The sequence below is a fragment of the Neofelis nebulosa genome, chromosome 3 (genome assembly GCF_028018385.1).
Source record: "Neofelis nebulosa isolate mNeoNeb1 chromosome 3, mNeoNeb1.pri, whole genome shotgun sequence".
Taxonomy (NCBI): Eukaryota; Metazoa; Chordata; class Mammalia; order Carnivora; family Felidae; genus Neofelis; species Neofelis nebulosa.
The window spans coordinates 148,057,097-148,072,525 of NC_080784.1; the positions used below are offsets into that span (position 1 = coordinate 148,057,097).

A 15,429-nucleotide genomic window follows, 5' to 3' on the forward strand; every position below is an offset into this window, starting at 1 on the left:
TCTAGATACAGACTCTCTTCCTGAAGTTTTCTAAAATGTCAGTTTGGAAAAGCACTTTCTTGTATTTAAATTCTCTGTCACTTTCAAAAATTATTAAATCCCAGCAGTGTTTCTTGAATTTTTCCCAGAAATACTCACTTTGTCTTGTTGTATAGTTAAATTATTGTTTCTTTTTCAATCATTCAACAAATAATCATTCAGCATCTCCTGTGTAGCAGTTCCTGTACTAGGTGCTTTGGAACCATCTATGAGCCAACTGGTAAAAGTCCTTGCCCTTTACCTGAGTTCTAGCAGAAGGAGATAGACAATAAACAATAAGTGTATTAGGTAGATGATGTCGTTCACTTATTTGGGCATAAGACTCCTTCATTGAAAAGGTGACTTTAGAACTAAGACTTGAAGGAGATGAGGAAGTATCCCAGTGGAAACCTCGAGGGAGAGACTTCCAGACAGCAAGAGCACTCATTGCAAAGGCAGGAGTATGCTTGGCATACTTGAGGAACAGTGAGGAGTTGAGTGCCCAGAGCAGAGAGAGCCAGGGGAGAGGAGTTCAGAGTGGTACTGTGGGCCAGATGGAGGGTGGGGTGGGTGTAGGCTATTGTAAAGACCTGGGCTTTTGTGCTGAAGGGGATGAGGACTCATTGCAAGTTTTTGACCATAGTAGGAACATGATCTTTCCCTATTTTCCTCTGTTCTTATACTTATTTGCTTTTGGACATTTTTGTAATATTTATAATAGTGTTATTAGTAGGCTCTAGTCATGAGTATATTCAAATTTTTATCTGGTATGTTGCCTACAAAATGCAAAATCAGATACTGCAACAGCTTAGTTATATAAACAAACAATACTCTATTTGTGGATTCTAAGTGGCCAGGGGATTTCTGTATTCTGATTGGTTGACTTTGTGACTCAGTCAGTCCAAATATCATCCCTGATGCAACTTTTTAGAGTGTAGATTTTAGTAACCAATCTTACAGTGAAGCAATGTTTGCATATTTTATAACTTATTAGATTCTATTTTTTTCCAGATGGATCTCTGAACATTTACATTTTTTTTTTAATTTTTTTTTTAACGTTTACTTATTTTTGAGACAGAGAGAGACACAGCATGAACGGGGGAGGGGCAGAGAGAGAGGGAGACACAGAATCGGAAGCAAGCTCCAGGCTCTGAGCCATCAGCCCAGAGCCCGACGCGGGGCTCGAACTCGCGGACCACGAGATCGTGACCTGAGCTGAAGTCAGACGCTCAACCGACTGAGCCACCCAGGCGCCCCTGAACATTTACATTTTAATAAACTTCCCCCAGAAGAATACATTCTTCCTGCACACAGTGGCTCCCTTACATGTTTGAAAATATGAGCAAGCTTATATTTTGTATTTTATGCCCACTTCCCTTCTGTGAATGAAGTATATGACTTCACGTTCTGTATTTTCCAGTTAGGTTCAGAGGGTGTTTTTGGATCTTGCCTCAGGCCCACGGACTAGAGAGGCTGTGGCCTGGTTCACCTCATGGTAATGGCTAGTAGTAATGTGTGTGGATGGATGTACTCCTGACCTGGAGCCCTGGGCCCATCTAAGGAGAGAAGTGTTATTTAATATAATTTTGTTTGCATATAAAGAGCCAAATGATTAGAGTATTGAATTAGTTGTTAGATATTTCTACTAATGGAAGCAATTTTATTTTGGCAGCTGGTGAGGTAAAGGGGTATAGGGGAGGAAAAAGTTTTTCCCTATCCTCTTAGGATAACTGGCTGAGTCTGAAAAGTAAACTGATACAGACAGATTAATAGGAAAAATGCATACACATTTATTAACTTTTTACATGTATATGGAAGCCTTCACAAGAGGCTGAGGCCTGGAAGAAACCACGGAAGCAGGAGGCTTTTATACCTTTGAGACAAAGAAGCAATAAATTGGTGAAGGATTGGGGCACCTGGGTGGCTCAGTCAGTTGAGCGTCAACTTTGGCTCAGGTTGTGATCTCACAGCTCATGCGTTTGAGCCTTGCACTGGGCTTTGTGATGACAGCTCAGAGCTTGGAGCCTGCTTCGGATTCTGTGTCTCCCTCTCTCTCTGCCCTCCCCCTCTCACATTCTATCTCAAAAATGAATAAACATTAAAAAAAATTTTTTTTTTTTAATTGGTGAAGGATTGACAAGGCAAAGGAGTTTGGGCTTAGGGTAGTGGTACTGGGGCTAGTAGGTCTTATCTTCCTTAAGTAGGGTTAATTTAATAAGATTTGTCTGCAGATTCCTCTGGTGCTATCTATGAGCTAATGAGAATTTGTCTTTAGTAAAATAATTTATTTTCTGCCTTTAGGTAGAAAACAGGGAGTTTTTTCCCTAGGTTTACTGCTTAATTGCCTTTTATTCAAATTGCCTTTAATTAAAGTAGCATATTTTAAGGTAGCATATTCTGGTTACCTTTGGTAGGTTGCTGACAATCGCTTTAAAAACCTAAGAAAAAGGGTAAGAGAAGCCTCAGTCTACCCATCTGCAGGCCTTAGGCCAGAGGCAGGGAAGGAATCCTTGAATCTTCCATATGGTTCAAGCCCCTCACCAGGAATAGGGGCTTCATCAAGGCTCAAAGGTGGTGAGATGATTCAAACTCCTTAGCCTTGTCCTCTATGCAGAGAGAAAGTAAGGTTCTGAGAAAGAGCATGGGAGGGACACTTAACCCAGATTTACAAAGCAAGGGGCAGATAAGGCTTTCCAGATGAAGTGAAATTGGAATTGAGGCCCAGCAGGGTAAATAGAAGTTAGCAAATCATGAGAAGACAGAAGAGGAGGAGTGGGAAGAGGAGGAGGAGGAGAGGACGATCTCGAACAACAAGAAGAGAGCTTAAAGAGTGGGGTTGGGAGTTGAGTAGTGGGTCAGGGAAGAATGAAGACTCATTAGAGGAACTACAAGGATTTTGGCTTGGATGAGTCATAGAATGCATTTGGGAAGAAGAGAAGAAGCTAGAGAGTTAGGCAGAAGCCATAGAGGTAGGGTCTTAAAGGCCATGGTGAATTTCTAGTTTATTATAAAAATATCAGGGAACCTTGCTGGGGTTTTAAGCAGTGGAATGATATGTTTATGTTTGCATTTGAGAAAGGCCATCCTGATAATAGAATAGATTAGAAAGAAACAAGAGTGTGGGAGGAGGGAGGGGATGGGGAGAGAAGGGACCATTGCCATTAATTCAAGTGAAAGAAGATGCTGATGGCTAGAGCTACTCGGATGGCAATGGTTATGAAGAAAAACAGATGTGTCTGAGAAAGAGTTATGTAGTAGCTTTCATTGACAGGACTTGTGACAGACTGGTGTTGGAAGCTAATGATACCATTTAACATAATGGTAAGGAACAGGAGGATTGAAATAAAGATCACAGAGAAGATCCTCTTTGTAGGTTAATATGGAACACACACTGTTCACATCACATCTGGGTTTGGCAACCCTATAAAACCACTGCCCAACTTGGTCTTCATGATGACCACATTCATAGAAGCAGCGTGTCTAATAGACAGCTACCCTCTCTTCTTGTCTTCCTCCTCTGCCTTTTACCTGATAACCCTCTAAATTTTTGTCCCAACTCTCATCACTTTAAAAGGAACAGCCCTGGAATGCCAATCTCATGGTGGGATTGAGTTTCAGCAGGAGACTTGACCTGTAGCCTCTGGCAGCACCTTGCTTTGGCTCTTGGATAAGAACCCTAGACAAGAATGTGCTGTAGTTTATTTGGGCATCACCTGATTTTTGAATTAGCCAAGGAACGCCATTGCCTCAGCAATTTGCAGAGAAAAGCAGATTGTTACTAATTTGTCACCATTCAACCTCTAAATCTGCCAAACTTGCCTTGATCTGGACTAGATGTGATTCCATCCCTTAGGCTAATTTTGGGGACAAGAGCCCTGGAGTGGTGGGGAAGAGAAAGTTGTGTGGAAGTTTGAGGGGCAAGTCCTATCAGATAATCTCTCTAGAGATGATGTTCTTCTCTGAAGAAGATTTTTCTTCTTTTTTAACACATACTCTCCATCTCCTCTAATTGTAAAGTCATGCAATCCACAGATGTTGGCTTGGCAAGTGTGTCCACGCAGTCAGAAAAGCGAAGCAGCAGAAGGTTCAGTGTGCCAGGTACCAGGGCATGAGTTTTCAAGGAAGTGGTACCTTCCCAGTGCAATGGTCAATAGTCAAAACATTTTACCCCCTCTCCTCCTTTTTTCTTTGGAGGGTTAGAGAAGGGCTGGGGGGGAGGGGGGGATGTTGGGTTGGACTGGGGAAGAACCACAAAGGTGTTTTTCTGTAGAACAGATGAGGTCTCTGTACCGTATCTTGTGTTTAGTTTGGTTTTTATGGGTCCACAATTGAAATACACAAAAGCTAGGTGCCAAAAGGATTGAAAAGTCATTTGGAATAAGGATAGGAGCTGAACATGACCTCATGGGAAGAATGTCGCTCAGTGGAGACAAGTGGGAAACTTACATAGATGTGGGGGGCTGACACATTGTTCGCTTTCCAGAGAAGGGTGGGTCAGGGGCAGCATGCCAAATGCTGGTAAAAATGTTCTGAAGGGCAAACCTTACATGGCCTGAGCATTTGGAATTTTTTGTTGGCTTCTTTAAACTGCTATATTTTCCAACTCTTTGGGCATACGAAAGCTCTCTTCATTCCCTTGCAGGCTATTAATTTCCTAATATGTAGGTCTTTGTCTCATTGACTAAATCCAAGCCAAAGTTAAGCAAATGAGATATTTATTATCTCACAATTCTGTGAAGATTGGAATTACACTGCCACAAGCCAGAAAACTACCAGAAGGGAGGAAAGAGGCCAGGAACAGATCCCCACCACCTTCAGAGGAAACATGGCTCCACTGACACCTTTGTCTCAAACTTCTAGTCTCCAAAACTGTGAGACAATACATTTTTGGTGTTGAAGCCATTCATTTTGAGACACTTTGTTACAGCAGCCCTAGGAGACTAACACACACACCATCTGAGCCCCTTGAACAAATTGAGTGTGAGAATCTATGCTTCTAGTGCATTCTCTCACTGCCTCTTTTGCAAATGTTTCTTCCTAGAGCGTGAAGATACTAGCTCAGATGGAGTCTGTTTAGAGTATCATTCCCAGTGGTTATGTTTCTGTGTGCACTCGGTGTTTGTGGTTGAGGTGAACTTTGCTGAGTTATATGAATCAAAGTGTTTCAAAATGGACCTCCACATGAACTCTGGATGTCCTTTATTTTTGAATCAAGAAAAAAAGTTCTTAAAATGATTTGGAAAAATAAAAGACTTTTACATTTTAGATGGATTTCAAGGAATTAAATGTTTCCCACATTAAATATCTGTTAGAATGAGTATAATTGGACAACTTCAGATAAGTCATTTACCTGAGTTACATATCTTAAAAATGGTGGTAACAACAGTTTCCTACTTGCATCAAAGAGTTGCTTAAAAAAAAATAGTGTGAAAGCCCACTATGAACTATAAAATACTATACACTTTTGTTGACATAAACTAAATTCATGATTATTGTTTTATTTATAATTTGCACTCTACATTCATTTAAAATATATTTGAGACATAATGAAATACAGATAATTAAAATAGAAAATAAAATACAAAATCATCTAGGGGAAAGAGAACAACAAATATGCCTCAAATCCTAAACTAAAATAGTGTGGTAGAAACTGCCTTAGCAAACACCCAGACTACAATTCCCAGTTTTCTTTGTAGTCAGATGTGGTCATATGATTTGGTTCTAGCCAGTGGGTCCTAGTGAATGGAAGTGATCTGTGCCACTTCCTGATCTGACTCATAAAGGCTTCCATGGTGTTTCTTTATGCCATAACCCATTCACAAAGGGTGGAATGGTGACCCGAATACCAGAGTGATTTCGGAAGCCATATATTGCATATGACACAGATCTGTTAGCCTAGAACAACTGTGAGCAGCAGATAGACCCTTTCTCTTCTCCAAAGGCAACCAGAAATACCTGCCCTAGGCTGCTCTCTGAGTGTCTAATGAACATCTGCTGTCATTGTATTTTGGACCTGTCATTTTATAGTAGTTTAGTCTAACTAATACATACAGTTACTATATCTGAGTATTAAATTTAGTTCACTTAGTTCATTTTTCAGGTTATCATCTTTCTCTGTTAATCCTTCCGTGTCTCCAGATTGCCTTCACAATTAAATTCAAAATCCTTAACATGGTTCACAAAACATGTTCTGATTTCTCCCTACTTCTCCATAGTGTTTCTTGCTACTCTTTATTTTGCAGATAATTCTCCAATGAAACAGAAAAACTTGCCTTTCCTCTAACATTCTCATTTTTGTGTTTCTTGCTCTCCCTGAACTGCTTTCTCTTTTTCCTGCCTAGTTTTAGATGATCTCAACTCTCACCTGTGGAAAGCCTTTCTTTTTTTTTTTTTTTTTTTTTTTTTAAATTTTTTTTCAACATTTATTTATTTTTGGGACAGAGAGAGACAGAGCATGAACGGGGGAGGGGCAGAGAGAGAGAGAGGGAGACACAGAATCGGAAACAGGCTCCAGGCTCTGAGCCATCAGCCCAGAGCCTGACGCGGGGCACGAACCCACGGACCGCGAGATCGTGACCTGGCTGAAGTCGGACGCCCAACCGACTGCGCCACCCAGGCGCCCCTGGAAAGCCTTTCTTAATTCTCCCACTCTCCTGACTAAATATTTATCTTATAGTTTCCCACAGCACTCCATCTGTTCTACTAAGACTTACTTTCCTCTATTGTAATCATTGGTTTGATTTAGGGACCTGTCAACTGACCTAGAGTTCATTGATGGCAGAAGACTTTCTTTGAGACATCTGTGTATCCCTAGTTTCTACCAGAGTACCTGAAATGTTTTTCAAATCAGTAAGCAAATTATTTCAGTGCTATTTATTGAGTGCTTCACATGTGTCAGGCCCTTTAAGTGCTGGGGATCCAAAAAATGACAAGGCCTCTGCCTTCATGGAGATCACAGTCTAGTGGAGGAGACAGACATCAATCAAATAATCAAACAAAAAATGTACAACCTTGGTAATGCTGTACATATGCATATATCAGCCATTAATAACGTTCCAGTCTGACTTCTCAGCACTTGAGTACAAGAAATTTAAGATTTGGCACTCAAAATTATTGCAGTTTGAAAACATGTAAAATTATTGAATCCTATAAATATTAATCAGACCTATCACATATTGAGCTTTTTTTATGGGTGAGGCACTTCAAAAAGATGATCACATTCAGATCTTCTTGAATTCTCAGGAAAACCTTATCAGTTGTAGACTATTATTACAGAGAATGAATTTATAATTATGGTCTCTAGACCAAACACAAAATCAGAACCATCTACCTAAAAGTGCCATCAGGCATGGCTTGGGGAATTAGTTTTTGGCCATGCCTTGTACCAAGCTCTGATCATGGTATTGATCTACAACTTGCTCTTCCTCACAAAAGAAAGTAAAAAGTGAGATGCTTCTTAGATCTGGTGAAATTTCAACTTCAAATCATGGGCATCTAATGTATTCCTGTGAGCTCTTAGGGAAGCCTGAGAAAGTATACCTCCTGGTGAGGGTTTACTGCATGTTTTTTCCCCTCACCTTTCTTTTCTTTTTTTCCACTGTTTCCATACAATCATCCCCATTTTTCAGATAGAGAGTTGGGGATTAGTGAGATAACAAGTGCTATGTCCAGAGGTGTGATGTGATTTGCCTAAATTCAGGTATGAAAAGTAAAGAAAACTCTGTTTTCATAGATAGATAGATAGATAGATAGATAGATAGATAGATAGATGGCTTATACAGACAGAAGAAAATACATAGGTTTATAATTTTAGCTATTTAAAAAAGGAAGCACTCAGATTTTTCAGGTAGTACATTTCTGGCCTTTGATTGTAGAAGAAATTGGAATTTTATGATCATTCATTCATTCCTTCATTCACATATGGGAGTAAAAATGTTCCATAGGGACACTGTCCTTGCTCTGGAGGAGAATGAAAGAGATACACAAGCAAATATAGGAAAAATACTGATTTCTGTGATAGAGCAGCTGTTACATATTATGAACATGTAAAGAAGGTGGTAGCTATATTTCCATGCATGGTCAGGAACAGTCTGAGGAGGTGACGTTGTCCCCTTGGTTTGAGTAGAAATTCATGAAACAGAGAGAGAGAGAGAGAGAGAGAGAGAGAGAGAGAGAGAGAGAGGGAGAGAGAAAGTATATACAGGGAAGAAGTACATAGTGTGCAAGAGCTTGGAGATGTTACAGGGAACATAGGAAAAGAGCAAAGAGTTCAGTTTGCTTGTTATAGAGGATACTAGGAGTGTGGCAGTGGTGAGAGTGACTGGGGGAAAGGTAGACTAAATCATGGAAAGCTTTGTAGACTATTACAGGACTAGAAGTTAAGATATTATCTTATGTAAAATATAAAATGTGAGGTTAATGAAGACATTTAAGACAGGGAAAGGACATAAACATATTGGTGTTTTCAAATGGTAACAGTGCAGATAGGAAAGAAGAATTGCTTTGAGAAATATCTTTTCAAGAAAAATTTAGGAGACAGAAATTATCTTATCGGAGATAGAACTGATAGCAAAAATTATTTAGGTGAGAGGAAGGACTGGAGCTGTGCTTTCCCATAGGATAGCCACATAAGGCTTTTTAAATTTAAATTACATTAAATGCAGTGAAAATTCATCTCCTCAGCCACTAGCCACATTCCACGTGCTCTATGACCATGAGTGTCTTGGACACAATATTGGACAGCACAGACACAGAACATTACCATAATTACGGAAAGTTCTTTTTTTTGTTTGTTTAGTAGAAATTTCTATTGGACAACACAGGACTAAAATATCACTCTGTTTTAAGTTTGGGTAGTGAATGACAATGGCACTTATCAAAATAGGGAATATAAGAAAGTTTGAAAGGGAAAAAAAGGACTTCCATTTGGATACAATGTGTCTGAGATACTGTTGGACATCCAGGTGAAAATGTCAAGCAAGCCGTTATTAGATCTGGTACTCAGGAGAGGCAAGTTTAGAGACAGATAGATATCAGAGTCTTCAACTTACAGGCTGAAGCCATGGAAGTGGTATGAGAAGAGGACCAGGAATACCCCATAGGTCTTCCTCACTTAAAGGGAAGCAGAGAAATAGTAGTACAGTATGAAAAGTGATCCAAAGAAGAGCAATCTGAAAAGCCCAGAGAAGAATTCTGATAGAGTGATAAAGTTAGTAATGACAAATTAGGCAAAAATATCCAAAGTCTTAGAGCATCCAAATAGGATTTGTCCTTAAAAGATTCCTCTGGTTTTGGAGGTCAGTAAGTCGTTAGTAATCTTGCCTTCAGTGGTTTCCATGAGAAACCACTGGGAGAAGAAGCTAGATTTCAGCAGAGCTGGAATGGAATTGTGTGTGTGTGTGGGGGGGGGGGGGGGGCGGGGGTGGTGGTGGTGGTGGTGGCGGGAGTAGTATAGGAGAGAAAAGCTCTCCCTTTCTTCTGGAAGTTCAGCTGTGAGGATGGCAAAGAGAGGTAATTAGCCTAAGGGACAGGAAAGGATAAGGAAAAAAAAATTTATTTTATAGAAAGTGTAGACCTTGTAGCTGGGAAAACTGGACAGCGACATGCAGAAGAATAAACCTGGACCACTTTCTTACACCATACACAAAAACAAACTCAAAGTGGATGAAAGACCTCAATGTAAGACAGGAAGCCATCAAAATCCTTGAGGAGAAAGCAGGCAAAAACCTCTTTGATTTTGCCCATAGCAATTTCTCACTAAACACGTCTCTGGAGGCAAGGGAAACAAAAGCAAAAATGAACTACTGGGACCTCATCAAAATAATAAGCTTCTGCACAGGGAAGGAAACAATCAGCAAAACTAAAAGGCAACTGACAGAATGGGAGAAGATATTTGCAAATGACATATTGGATAAAGGGTTAGTATCCAAAATCTATAAAGAACTGATCAAACTTAACACCCAAAAAATGAATAATCCAGTGAAGAAATGGGCAAAAGACATGAATAGACACTTCTCCAAAGAAGACCTCCAGATGGCCAACCGACACTTGAAAAAATGCTCAACTTCACTTATTATCAGGGAAATACAAATCAAAACCACAGGTATAAGATACCACCTTATACCTGTCAGAATGGCTAACATTAACAACTCAGGCAACAACAGATGTTGGCAAGGATGCAGAGAAAGAGGATCTCTTTTGCATTGTTGGTGGGAATGCAAGCTGGTGCAGCCAATCTGGAGAACAGTATGGAGTTTCCTCAAAAAGCTAAAAATAGAACTACCCTACAACCCAGCAATTGCACTACTAGGTATTTATCCAAGAGATACAGGTATGCTGTTTCAAAGGGACACACGCACCCCCATGTTTATAGCAGCACTATCAACAATAGCCAAAGTATGGAAAGAGCCCAAATGTCCTTCAATGGATGACTGGATAAAGAAGATATGGTATATATATACAATGGAGTATTACTCGACAATCAAAAAGAATGAAATCTTGCCATTTGCAACTAGGTGGATGGAACTGGAGGGTATTATGCTAAGTGAAATTAGAGAAAGACAAATATCATATGACTTCACTCATATGAGGACTTTAGGAGACAAAACAGATGAACATAAGGAAGGGAAAGCAAAAATAATATAAAAACAGGGAGGGGGACAAAACATAAGAGACCCATAAATATGGAGAACAAACAGAGGGTTACTGGAGGAGTTGTGGGAGGGGGATGAGCTAAATGGGTAAGGGGCACTAAGGAATCTACTCCTGAAATCATTGTTGCACTATATGCTAACTAATTTGGATGTAAATTTAAAAATAAATAAATAAAATTAAAAAAAGTGTAGACCCTGAATATTCTTTACCTGTAAGTAGGAGTGGGTGGAGTTGAAAAGACTTAAATGGCCTTGGAGTAAAGGTGTAATTACTGAGCCAAATGTCAGAGACAGTGGAAGGAAAGATGGGTGAATCTTGAAAAGGGAAAAAGATTACTTCTGTTTCCCAGAGCCAGGATGGAAGGAGAGAATGATTAATAGTTGCGGGTGGAGGTAGAGAAATTTGGAACTGTTCACATCCTAGTTTTGTAACTAATGTTTTCAAGTGTGATTTATAGACTATACAGAAATATTATGTATATGGCTAATGTTGAACCTTGACAAAAGCCAAAGGCATGTCAACTCAATTCATAAGATTTTGCATTGGAGGAAGCTAATGAAGTCTAAATGGATAATTTTCCAGACTGGGATGATTTATAGTAAATCCATTAAGTACCTTCTGATAGGTCTGTGTCTAAATTGGACTTCTGTAGAGCAGGTTAATAATCAGCTCAGAGTTGAATTTTGTGGTAAATAAGCTCCAAGAAAGACAAAATGAATAAATGAATGAATCTACTTTACACATCAGAATCAAACTTCAGAGTACGAAATACAGAAAATAAAAAGAAAACCTAAAACACTAACAGAGAAGAGAAAACATTAACTACAAGGGTAGGTAATTAGATTGGCAACAGGCTTCTTAGTGGCAACAATAGAAGACCTAAGAAAGAAGGGAAATATCTTTAAAGAAAACATAGTTGCCAATCTAGTATACCCAACTAAACTATGATTCAAGGGCAAAGATAAAATGAAAACATTGAAGAGTAATCCTGAAAGAATTTACTAGTTATAGATTCTCATGGAAAAAATTAAGGACACACTTTAGGAATAAAACTTTTTAATGTACAGAAGGAAAGAATGAGAAGCAAGAGGCAATGTGATAAAAAGAAATGGGTATGCATGGCAATATCTAAATAATCACTAACTCTGTAAATAATAAAAATAGAACTGATTAGCTTGGAGATAAAACATATATGGAGGTAAAATACTGACAATAATGTATAAAACAGGAATGTGAGTAAAGTGAAAAGTTCAGCAGAACTTTTACTTATTCAGGAAGAAGAGAGTTAAATTGTTTCAGATTTTAAGTCAAATTATGCATGTGAAAATTATAAGGGTAACCGTTCAAGTTATAGAATATATAAAATTCAAATAACTCAAAATCTGAAAACAAAAAAAGATCAAACTTAAGCCAAGCAAGAGAATAGAAAAAAAGAATTATAGGGAATTTTTTTCATATTGCCCCTATTGGCTCTGATCGATCTATCTATCTATCTACCTACTATTTATTTATGAGAGAGCTGCAAGTGAGTGAGGGGCAGAAATAGAGAGAGAGAATCCCATGAGGTGCAGTGAGAGAGGGAGAGAAAGAGGGAGCAAGAGTGCGGAGTCCAAGCTCACCTGAAGTGGGGCTCAAACTCACAAACTGAGATCATGACCTGAACCAAAGTCGGATGCTTGACCAACTGAGCCACACAGGCACCCTGGCTCTTTTTTAATTTTAATTTAAAAATGTTTCACTATCAATTGTGAATGTTTTTGAGTCTATGGGTTTAAGAAAAAGGGAAAATATGCAGTTTTCCTCCAAATCTATGACATGCCAACCAACATAGTGCTACATGTTTGTGTTACATAGTGTCATTTTGGTGGTGAAATGACTGTATGCATAGCAATTCTAGCAGAAATAGGAGAAAGCTATTAGAACTAAAGAGTTTAGCAAAGTTTTAGATATATGACCTATTTATAAAAATCAGTAGTATTTCTCTATGCAATTATCAACTAGAAAATATAACTGAAATGAGATGTTATTTATAATATCACCACAAATGAATAAATTTCTACAAATCAATCTAGAAAAGAGAGCCAATATCTTTGTGGAGAAATATTCAAAGCTCCATTAAAAACATAAAAGACACTTTGAATAAATGGATAGGCTGATTTAATGTAGTACAGATGTCACTTTTCCTCAAACAAATCTACAAACTCAATACAATTCCAGTCAAAATTCCATTTATATTTTTTTGAAGAACTTGAAAAACTGTATAAAATCTAGGAAAATAAAAGTCTATGAATAGCTAAGCCACATTTGAAAAAGAAAAGAGAGGATTTACTACATCAGATATTAAGACACTTGACAATTATGTGGTTTAAAGTTGTTAAAAAATTATTGGTTATGGAACAAAGAGTGGAATGGAATAAAGACTCATAAATTGAACTTTGAATATGGGAAACATACAGCTGACAGGTAAAGTGACATAATAAAAAAAAAAAAGATGTAAGAACAGATTATTTTAGTGTCACTGGAACATTCCTCATACAAGAAGAAATTTGGACCCCTATTTTATACTGTATAGGAGGCAGTTCTGCATAAATTAGAGACATCATTGTGAAGGTTAAAGATTCTAAATATAATATTTATTAAAAAACAACAACATCAATGACAAAACACAAAGCCAATGAAAAATGCATTAAGGATATGAAAAGGCAGTATAAAGCGGGAAGTCTGAATGGCTAACAAATTCCCAAAGAGATCTCAAATGTAATCAAAGAAATTAAAGCCAACAGTGAGATGCTCTATTAAAGCTATCAGAATGGCAGACATTAGAAATGTGCATACCAAGTAGAGGTCAGGATATATAATGATAGATACTCTAATGTTCTCCTGTGGATGCATGCAGTGGTATGTTCATTGCTGTTACATCCTATGGTCTGGCAGGCTCTTGGTTGTTTATCCCAGAGAATTTCTTGCACATATCTATGAAGATCCATATAAGTAAATGTTAAAATATGAAATAATGTGTATGTTAGACCTGATGAAAGCATGAGATATTTGAAGAGAAGAGAAAGTAGGGCAGCAGGTTGGTGGGATGTCCACAGTTTGTTATTTTTTCTTTTGGGTTTGAGTTTTGAGGACAGGTTATAAAACCATCTGGATAGGGATGGGGGAAGCACAGTGACTGGGCTATTTGTGCATATTTTTATGCAAAGCCTTGCCTTTGGCATGAGCCATATCTAACATGGTGAGAGAAGGAAATAAACACAGATGGAGGAGGGTGCCTAGAGGAATGAACCTGAGGTCTTGTGCCTGATTCCACACTGCAGGTCATGTGAGGGCAATGAGTGCACTGGAGATATGGGCCCGCAGTAAGGAGGCAGCAATGTATGGGGACTTCCCGAGAACCAATGGCTGTATCTACTGACTCCAGCAGTGGGTGTCTGCATGATGCTCTGTAGGGCTAGGAGTGATCAGCCACGTTTCAGTAGATGTCATCATAGAATTCCCAGGGACCAAACTGTATCCAACTGCTTCATAAGCCCACATACTAAGAAAAGGCATAAAGACCTACAGGTGAGGAATGTAAACACTCCTTCCTCGGATAGTTAAAATCACATGATTTCTCACATACCCACAGACAACATATTGGAAAGGAGAAAGGGGAAGAGGAGGTGTGCTAAAAAGATTGGTAACTTACCCCAAAGAGAGTTAACCTGAAAGAAATTGTTAAGCAGGAAGAGATGTCTTTAACTGGCATAGGAGATTAGATCAGTTTTAAAATAAGAAGACACTGCATTTCCCCCTCGCATATATGTGTGTAAAGTTGGTGGCATGACCTTGCTACATTGCCATATGTATTGTCATTGCACCAAATTAAGAATGTGATTCAGGCAGTTCTTTTTCACACTTGGTCTAAACAGATGGAAACCCCATGGAGCAAATTACAGGATGATTCAGAGCAGGAAACACACTTTCACAAGGAAACAAGAATCATAAGGCTATGGTAATCATGTGTAATGGGTTCACCCACGACTATTAAACAGAGGCCCTTGTGGGATAAAATCAGCCTCTATGACTCTTAATGGTGTTGACAAGCTGAGAAACTTGAGTCGGCCTGCCTCAGGTGATTTCAGGACTCCAGTGGCATTCCTCATGTCCTCACTTTTTTTTTTTTTAAATCTGACAGATGCTAGCCTTTGCTTTTCAATTCTTGGCTATTATTTTCCATTCATAAAATTCATGTACCTTGATTTAACACCGACTTAAAGCAACTCCTCCCCCCCTTTTTTGGGTCACCAAATCTAGTTATTTCTTCCTACCGTGTTTTGAGTAATAATGTCTACCAGCAGGGAGAACTTGTTTTAAGATAGTAGTTTCTCATTTTTAATTAATCAAAGATACAGAACAGTTCAAAGTAGAACTTCTGGTCTGCTTCTAGCCACTTAGTATATATAACCACCTTAGTATATTCTAGGCTACAGTTTCCCTCTATGCTCATTTATCACCTTGAGGACCTCTAAAATGGAGACACAGTAAACCAAGAAGCCAGTACAGTACAGTTTCGGGGAAAGAACATGACTGATTATTGAACTGCTTCACATCCTAGTTTTGTTTTTCACTTAGGCAAGACACTAAACGGAGTCTCTCTCATTTATTTAAAAGAGATAAGACTTTCTGCATTATTGTGAGAAAGTTTAGATGGTTCAATATGCATAACAGTAAAGAGGGGGGAAGAAACCACTTAATTTCCAATATTTAGGGTTA

General features: G+C 38.6%; 1 protein-coding gene across 2 annotated transcripts in view; it reads left to right on the forward strand.

Moving 5' to 3' along the window:
• Positions 1-15,429, forward strand: part of LOC131507479 (cytochrome c oxidase assembly protein COX18, mitochondrial) — an 84,000-nt gene that overhangs the window by 48,173 nt on the left and 20,398 nt on the right. Inside the window, exon 6 of one of the 2 annotated variants that reach the window (XM_058722314.1) lies at positions 9,582-10,857. The exons of the other annotated variant lie outside the window; for it this stretch is intronic. Within the exon in view, the coding sequence (XP_058578297.1) occupies positions 9,682-10,662 (981 nt within the window). The 5' untranslated portion in view covers positions 9,582-9,681 and the 3' untranslated portion in view covers positions 10,663-10,857. Of the gene's footprint in view, positions 1-9,581; positions 10,858-15,429 lie in introns of those variants that run through there. 2 annotated transcript variants of the gene reach the window in all.